The sequence below is a fragment of the Dicentrarchus labrax genome, unplaced genomic scaffold, assembly GCF_905237075.1.
Source record: "Dicentrarchus labrax unplaced genomic scaffold, dlabrax2021, whole genome shotgun sequence".
Lineage (NCBI taxonomy): Eukaryota > Metazoa > Chordata > Actinopteri > Moronidae > Dicentrarchus > Dicentrarchus labrax.
This window is the reverse complement of record NW_026136712.1, coordinates 4,876,616-4,886,190: the sequence shown is the minus strand read 5'-3', so window position 1 is coordinate 4,886,190 and position 9,575 is coordinate 4,876,616. Positions and strand designations below refer to the sequence as shown.

The window sequence follows — 9,575 nt, the reverse complement described above, 5'->3', positions numbered from 1 at the left end:
CCGTGCATGCATTATGCAGTCAAATTATTTTCATTATCAATTAATCTGTCAATCATTTTCTCTATTGATAGATCAGTTGTTTGGTCCATAAAATGTCACAAAATGGTAAAAAATGTTGATCACTGTGACGTCCTCAAATATTCAGTTTGCTGTAATAGAGGACTGACAATTTTTCTTAGAAAATGATTCAAAATGGTTAATCGACTACCCCTACAACCATGGTTATATTTCTACATTTATCTAGATCCGCCCACAAGGATCAACATACCCAAATTCCTTTCTATTAGAATATGTTTATGTAGGGCAGGGAAGAGAGAGAGTCAAGTAATAAATAGTTGAGCAGACTACTGTCACTGTATGAGTTCCCTCAGCCGCAGACACTCTTCTGTTTCTCCCTTTGAACTATGACTGAGGCAGAGTTACACACGCTGTACAAGGGGGTCTATATGCCCTCACTCCTTCACCCTCCACAGAGCCTGAAATACTACGAGGAGTTTTCTTTCCGCCCGGATGATGTCATCATTGCAACATATCCCAAGTCAGGTGAGCTGTCACTGTTACTTGTTGAATGTGTCTCGATATATAATGTAACATTTATGTAGTTAGTAAGTTAGACAGTCCTTTAAACTAAATATGACGACTCAGAAGTGGAATTTCGTACATTAACGTGAAAGAGAAGAAATAAAATAGCAATTTAAGTCCAGCCTGTTATATTCTTAATGTTTGGAAACCCATTCATTGCTTTCCGCTGGAGCTTATGTGTGAGTTCTGCCTGGGTTTGTCCTGAAAACTGAGCAAACATGACGACTCTGTAGCTCACTTAAACCTTAAATACATCTGGAACCGTAAGAGCTATAGATAGAAACAAAAGTAAAATATTAATCTACTTTTATATTCTGATGACAAGCTTATTGTACTATAGCCTTACAATATTGAATTAATTAATTAACCAAAACCATGTCGTTTTAATTTCTGATCAAAAATCAATCACAATTTATATCCAAATCATCAAATATTTTTAACACCCTTTTAGCTCAGTGACAATATCTGACAGAGTGCTATAAGTGCATATATTTAACATAAAGTTATTAAATTATAGTCATTTTTATGTCACATATGCAGCTTTAATATTGTATACTGCGGCTACTGTAAACACACAAATGCTGCATTTATTTATACCGTACTAGGAAGCAAATTAAGCTTAAAACTCTACAAAAGCACAAAGAAGTGCCACAATATGACTTAACATTAAACACCACATAAAACAAAATCGTAACAAACCTTGTGTCCTTATCAGCTGGGTGCTAGATAAACAAAATAACAATCATTTTCAAGCACGCTTTGTAATGCGGACACACTTGACGAGCTACCGTACACCTTTTTCCCTTTTACAGCAATACCCTTTAAAAATAAAAGCTCTGACCTTAATATAAAAAAACAATAGGCCAAATGATAACGTAACTTAACAATAACTCCTAAAATATTAATAAAAATAAAATGAAATATGCTGGACCATATTAAAGGTCATTTACAGTACCTCTAGTGAAATTGTAAACTGGAGCTACAGCGACTCGTTACATATTAACTTAATGGCACAATTACAGTTTCATCATCGCGGTATGTGTGTGAAGGTATTCAGAAGTAGCCAGCAGGTTTGTCAAACATTCTGCTGCCTATTACTGCTCTCCTGGAATGACACGAAAGTCTGTTCTACATTTAGGCTACATAGTGCAGGCTGCTTTGTTTTAAAGTTCCACCCTCTTTTAATTTAAACAGGCAGTCTCTGCTGGTAGCTCGAGGGCAAATGAAGACAGCATTCACAAAAGCTAAAGCCTTGGACACACTACAAGACTTTCAAGTTGTGAAATCTGGAGTCTTGAAGTTGTGGTTTTCACATACATGACTGGTCTGTAACAGTGGGTCACACACTACAAGATCTTTCACAACCAGTCTGACTGGTATCTAAACTATGTTTTCTCAGGAGTCATTAATAACAGCATTAATAACAAGCACATGATGTTTAATTAGTAAAGTAGTTTAAAAACACACAGAAAGGGCAAACATTTACAGCATACTGCTTGCCTTAAAGCTATTTCTAATACTATGAAAAATATAACCCTCTTGTATGATAAATTCTCCCTCCACAGAGACTATTAAATGAGCTTGGGAAAAAGAACTGGGTGGGGAGATATCTAGAAACATCTGTGATGATAGCCTACACTATGTACACACATGTTCTTCCAGACAGTGCTTAATTCACTTTAAGGTGCTGCATAGGTTGTATCATTCTAAAAAAACTCCATACCATTATTATCATCATCTGGAGGGCCAAAATAAAAGCTAAATCAAAAGATAAATTGAGAAAATGTACATTAGTCATTAGTGTATCTATACAAAAAACCTTGTTTCCTTTGTTTAGGTACGACTTGGATGCAGGAGATTGTCCCTCTGATCATGAGCGGTGGAGATCCAGCTTCTGTTGAGACTCTTCCTAACTGGGACCGTGTTCCCTGGCTGGAGGAACAACAAGCCTGCGTCCTTAACCTCGATCAGAGGCCGTCCCCACGCATGTTTTCTACACATTACCAATACAACATGATGCCACCGTCCTTCTTTGAAGTCAAGCCAAAGGTAAAGCTTCCATATAGTTTGTGTCATGGATCATTAAAGAATTTAAACTGATGGTATATTAGAGGTGGGCGATATATATCGTTTGTGATAATATTGTCATTGTTGTTTTGAAGATGTGAAAATTTCCATTATGGAGTATTTAAATTACTTCGCCAAAAATATTGAAATGCACGCGGAAACTCCTATCATCCGCTTAATACATGGTGCAGCAACACTCACTGAAGCATGGCAGGATTCAGTCACACGACTAGTGGGCCTAAGTGATCACATGACGTGATCATATAACCTCTCGCTAGCATCCTCCTTGCAACAGTTTAGTAGCGCGTTGTGATGGTAGAGAGAAAATGCAAGCACCTCCAGTCTCTGAAGCTACCGGTACTTCAGATGATTTAGTGCCGAGACATGGGTCTACCTCTCTGGCATGGAAATGGTTTAGCTTCAAGTTGAAATCTGTTCAACTTTTAACACCACTGGGCGCTCGGAAAATGAGTTTTTGAGGGCTCTCAGCGCTAAAAACGCGTTTGGTGGACACAAGCCCTAACTCAGACAATTCCAATCACATTTTAAAGGATATCGACTGATTATCGTTATCGCCAAAATACCCCAAAATAACGAGATATTATTTTTTGCCCATATCGCCCACCCCTATGGTATATATGTTTAAATTAATGTGATGTAAAATGCAACAGACACCTTTTTGAGGTTTGAGTTTAGATGATTTTACATGTTAGGAAGTATGGCATCCAGGCATACAAACGTGGGAGGACGGGATGTAAAAGTGGTTGCTATAATGTTCCAGGTAAATGGTAATGGAGCAGCCTGTTACCTGTGTAACAAACACCTGCACATGAATAACAACCTGCATTATAGTGATGGGCAGATCACAGCTAGAACTGCACCACTGAGATCAATCTGATGGACTAAATAGGGAAAACAGTGAAAACATGTCCCAAGTGTTCCCCACTGACTGGCTTCATTAGATCTGAGTCACAGTTAGTCTTATATGTTTCATCTGTGGTTGTCATGTTATGAGAGGACAAAGTGGCTGCTATAAATATGGGCATTGGCTTGCTGTAATATAGTCAGACAAAGATGTCAACAACAAATAGCACATTATACAAATGTTATGTGGCAAATAAAAGCAGAGCAGATTCTGAGTGTTCAAAGCTTAATGATTTAAATAATGTCTTATCACTGCAGGTCATCTACATCATGAGGAACCCCAAAGATGTCTTTACGTCTTCCTTTCACTATCATGGGATTACAAACTTCCTGGTAAAGCCAGGCCCACAGAGCGAGTTCCTCCACAAGTTCCTGGATGGAAAAGGTTGTTCTCATTGTTCAATGTAACAAGATTTCACATGGCCGGTGTTAAACACCATGAAGATCATTGCAAAAGGACCATTAATAATATGAAAAGTTGTCATTTACTCATGATAATGGAAAACTTGTGACTTTCTTTCTCTTCTAGTTATGTTTGGCTCATGGTTTGATCATGTGAAGAGCTGGCTGAATGCTGAGGATAAAGAGCACATAATGTACATCTCCTATGAAGAGCTGATAATGGTGAGATTATCTCTTCAGAACATTTTATAAACAATTCTAACAGCACAAGAATACACAGTCATACAGTGAGAATAGGAATATGAATAGGAATATGAGATGATGTGTGTTTCTCTGGTGCAGGACCTGAAGGACTCTGTGGTCAGAATCTCTCAGTTCTTGGAGAAATCTCTGGATGCTGAGGTGATTGAGAAGATCGCAGACCGATGTTTGTTCAAGAACATGAAGCAGAACAAAATGTCAAACTACTCTTTAGTTCCTCGTGAATTCATGGACCAGACAAAGTCGGAATTTCTCAGGAAAGGTAATTTTCCTTAATTAATGCATATACAGTACTATTTCAGTTCCACTGTTGTTGGGTGCGATCTATAGAGCCAAATGACATTTACTGAGAATAACTAGATACAGTTTGATTATACACACACTTTATGCAATGTGGCAAATGACATACTGTCATTTTGTGACAAAAACCACAATTTAAAGCAGCTACAAGGAATTTTCATTTTTGTGTTGATTCTGGTGACCCCTGTGGACAAAAGCAGCAGTGTTCCTACTGCCTTGTTTTACTGATTTCAAGGGCAATCTGCCCCACCTGACCCAGTGGCATGTGTAATGTTCTTGCTGATGGTCTTATTTACGTAGGTCATATAGAGGCATCAGTGTAAAATTAAGACAGTTTCATAACCAGTTAAAAACTTCTTGTAGTATGTTTAAAATAGGACCTCAATTTTACAAACCATTTCTTCAACTTCATTATGATTCCTCTTTTTGCACGTTGTGTTTCAGGAATTGCCGGAGACTGGAAAAACCAACTGACAGGGACAGAAGCGGAGTACTTTGATGCAGTTTACAAAGACAAAATGAAAGATGTCAAATATAAATTTGTATGGGATTAAATTAAACGTTATGTAAGTCATTCCAACATACCATGATGCACAGAAAACTGTTAAGATGCTTGTTGTTTACTGTACCAGAAGTCATGTATTATCACATTCATGAGTACAGAATTACCATAGTAATTCACATTCACAACTAAAACCATGGAAATGTAAAATATTGTTTTGCTTGACCTGAAAACTTTTCCCAGAAGTGGCATTTTTGTCCCACCATGAACACATTAATCCAGCTGAGCTTGAAAGTTCATATTTGAATCACTTTCTCCATCACAGTGACAGAATCTAATGCTTAATCACATTCTTTACTTCTCAACACAGAAATTCAGAATAAAGCAGAATAAAGCAGCCGTCCTCAGAATGAGCGCCATATAGCCTACAGCCGTTTTACTGACTTTATCTAATTACTGATGAGCTATCTGGAGCAAACTTTTCCTCTGAACCTCCACCTGATGCTTCAAAACATATTTTACTAGTTTACTCTTTCGGGGCTGGAGAAAGATATTACGGTACTCAACCAGACTGCTCACAATCCAGACACTCAGACTGTGGCTCTGTCGCTCATGTGCGGCTTTGAATTTGCCCCTCTGTTAATTGGACCAAGAGACACTAACACATCATGTTTACACATTAAGATTAACTGGTGTCGCATTGCTCATGTGAATTAACTATTTCACACCCCGTGAATATTCAGCCATAACAGTGAAGTAGGAATAGTATTTCTCTGGAGTAAAGTACGACTGATAGCTGGAATCCAGTAACAGATATATATATATATATATATATATATATATATATATTTACATATATATATTCAGAACTTACCATGTACTCCTATATAGTTTTGCTCACATTTTTCTTGTTCTGTCTCTGCACAGTAAAGATGTTGAATCGTAGAGCTCACACATGGCGCCCACAGAGGCCACAATAAGTTTAAATCTCAACGCTGATTGGCTTTTGAAACACGGTGTCGTAAGACTTTTCTGCTCAAGCTGAAACATTGTCGTGTCTCTTCGCATCAACCAAAGTCAATTTGTGTATATTCACGCCTTTGCATTGACTATAGCCTATGTAATCAGGCTGCGTGAAAAAATGTTTGCGTTTGGTCTGAATACACCTGAATATACTGTACATACACTCAGTAACTGAACCCTGTACTTCAAGTCTCAACAAGTTTAGGCATCATGTAATTGGTTCATGATGCACATTCAGATACCTGATACTGTAACTAGTTCATGTTTATTTTTATTATTTTGAAACCACAGTGAGACAGTAAAACACTCATAGTTACTGTACAGTGGCAACTGCCAGCCCGGCTGTGTGTAAAAGACACAGGCTGCACACAGCTTTCCCTCTCTTCTGCATGTCAGTGAGCACTTTGTTACAGTATTAACGTTGCTGTATGCTGTTTTAGAGCACAGGACTGTACTTGCAACTCTACATTATGTAATTTTGATTTTACTTTATATGATTTCCTATTGCACCATCTGAAGCATCTGATGCACCATCTGATGCTCGAGCCCTTCAGCAGCCACAGAGCTGGAGCCTGTGCCCGGTTCACTCATTCAGTAATAACTTTATTTAAAAAACTTGCTGTATTTTAAATATTCTGTTACATTTGCTATAATGTATGTATTCTATGTTAAGATATTAAGTGGGACGTACATTATTATAGAAAACAGTCTGACACGAAGTGGTTCAGACACGTTCAGGTTTTTGCATAATATTTCCCCTTTAATGGCAATAAATGCACAAAAACAAATAAATAAAAAAATTGAAAAAAGAGGAGCAAACTACATGCAATGTCACAATAATGAATACTAATATCACTTCTATATTAAATGCAAACCTTTACTAATGGCTGCACGTGGCAAATATTTACAGCTGAACATTTTATAATAGTAGAATGATCCTTACTAGTGCTGGGTCTCTAGTAATCAGTGTCCTCCATCATAAGATTATTAATAGTCACAGTGAAAAATGTAAAACCTTTCTGAAATGTCTGGTTGATCAGTTTTAACTTTGCAGGAGTGGGACCCCCAGTTAGATCCTTTACACAAGAGTTTGACATGGTGTGTGTACTCCTTCACTGACTGTAGTTATGCTGTGAATTCCTGCAACAAGAAACATAAAACCATTTTACTGTAAATATTATATGATATTAAGTTATTACTCAACCAACTGATATTTAATGAATCAATCTGATTAATTTGATTGTAATTATGACGATATCATCATGTTAGTTATTGTCACATCATCCTCCATTTACTTATGTGTGTGCTAGATAAATCGAATGATAAAAGGACCCCTGTGACTGACCTGTGAGTCCAGTGAAGATGAGAAGAACACTAAGATGAAGAGCCATGTTGATGAGCAGAGTAAGTCACAACAACAAGGACCAACTCACTTCCTCATTGAAGCAATTGCAGTGGTTAACACGTCTCTTCCTTCTTGCGTAAGTTAAATGATGAAGCAAATGTCTAAGAAGCTACAACATGCTTTGTAGGTGCTACATAGTTAATAGTTTTACTTTACTGTGCAATGTTTATTTCACCATTTCTTAATGTTATTATTATTGATTATATACAGGACCTCTTTGCTCATTCATTTCTTAGTTGAAGTGCTGGGGTTCTGTATATAATCATCAAAATAAATAAACAAATAAATATATATAAATAAGAAAATGAATCATGAAATACGGGACGTGATGGTAAACTGTCCATTGTGCCAATGGATGGTATGCACATGAGGTTTGCCTTGATGTTGAGAGTGGCATGAGAGCTGTATTTTATAAATACATTTTATTTATAAAGCACATTTAAACACAGCATAAACTGACCGAAGTGCTGTACAATGGATAACTAAAAAGACAAATAATACAGAAAAAACACATTGGACCAATAGTCAATAATTCTATAAAACATGAATAAAAGGAAACCTTCAATATCAGGGCACACAACACAGAAATACATAGGATGAGCATGAGTACGGGGTAAGGGAACAAGGAAGGCCAGGGAGTAAAAGTGGGTTTTTAGCTTGGATTTGAAGGCAGAAATGGAGGGGGCAGATCTAATATCCAGGGGGAGCTGGTTCCAAAGAGGTGGAGCAGCAACTGCAAAAGCTCTATCACCCCTCTGTTTGAGCCGTGAGCAGAAGCCCTTTATTTGAGGATCTCAGGGACCTTTGAACAGAGTAGGGCTGTACAAGGTCAGCGATGTATATTGGGGCCAGCCCATTAAGTGCCTTAAAAACAAATAATAAAACTTTGAACTGAATCCTAAAATGAACTGGGAGCCAATGCAAGGAGGCCAGAATGGGGGTGATGTGCTCACGCCTCCTGGTGCCAGTTAGAAGACGCGCAGCTGTGTTTTGGACCAGCTGCAGACATCTAAGTGAGGATTAGGGGAGGCCAAGGTAGAGGGAATTGCAATAATCCAGCCGTGATGTAATGAAGGCATGGATAACTTTCTCAAGGTCATTGTGAGATAGGAAAGATTTGAGGCGGGAGATCATTCTGAGCTGGTAAAAACTATTTTTGACACAGAGCTAATCTGTTTGTCAAAGCAGAGTTCGGAGTCGAGAATGACACCCAGGTTTCTGGCATAGGGGTTGACAGATGGGATGAGGTGACCTTAGTTTTGCACTACAGTGCATCTTGCCTTGGGAGGACCAAAAATGATGACTTCTGTCTTGTCACTATTTAGCTGGAAGAAGTTGTTAGCCATCCAATTTCTGATGTCTTCAAGACAGACCAGAAGGGATTGTATGGAGTCCCTAGATTTTAGAGGCAAGTACAGCAGTGAGTCATCCGCATAGAGGTGAAAAGAGATGTTGTGCTTTCTTATAATGTCACCCAGTGGGAGCATATACAGGCTGAAGAGCATAGGACCCAAGATGGACCCGAGGGACCCCATATGAGACGGGAGCAGGTGATGATGAGAACTGACCGATAGACACAGAGAAAGTCCTATGTTTGAGATAGGAGCAGAACCAGAGTAGTGCAGTCTCCCTAATGCCCACCTGCTGATCAAGGCGGGTGAGGAGGATGTTGTGATCAACGGTGTCGATGGCGGCACTAAGATCCAGTAATATGAGGATGGCATTATCACCTGAATCTAGTGTGAGAAGCAAATCATTAGTTACTTTAAGCAGGGCTGTTTCAGTGCTATGAAGGGGTCTGAAACCTGACTGAAAAGGTTCTAGTAGGTTGTGAGTGGTCAGAAAAGGAATCAGCTGTGACAGAACAGCTTTTTCCAGAACTTTAGAAATAAAAGAAAGCTTGGAGATGGGGCGGTAGTTTTTTTAGGCAGTTGGCATCAAGGTTGTGCTTTTTAAGCAGGGATTGGACAACCGCATGCTTAAATCATGTGGGGACAGTGCCAGATGCAAGGCATGAATTCAAAATGATCTGAATGGAGGGGCCAACTGCATCAAAAACATCCTTTATAATAGAGGAGGGAATAGCATCATGGGGTGATGTAGTAGGTT

General features: G+C 38.5%; 1 protein-coding gene across 1 annotated transcript; it reads left to right on the top strand.

The window, feature by feature from the left end:
- Positions 1 to 343: 343 nt before the first annotated feature.
- On the top strand, positions 344 to 5,795 carry LOC127373583 (sulfotransferase 2B1-like). Its single transcript, XM_051418195.1, has 6 exons — positions 344 to 543; positions 2,420 to 2,631; positions 3,832 to 3,958; positions 4,103 to 4,197; positions 4,318 to 4,498; positions 4,981 to 5,795. The coding sequence occupies exons 1-6, from the start codon at positions 405 to 407 to the stop codon at positions 5,088 to 5,090; spliced, it is 864 nt and encodes a 287-aa protein (XP_051274155.1). The 5' UTR covers positions 344 to 404; the 3' UTR covers positions 5,091 to 5,795.
- The last annotated feature ends 3,780 nt before the right edge of the window (positions 5,796 to 9,575 follow it).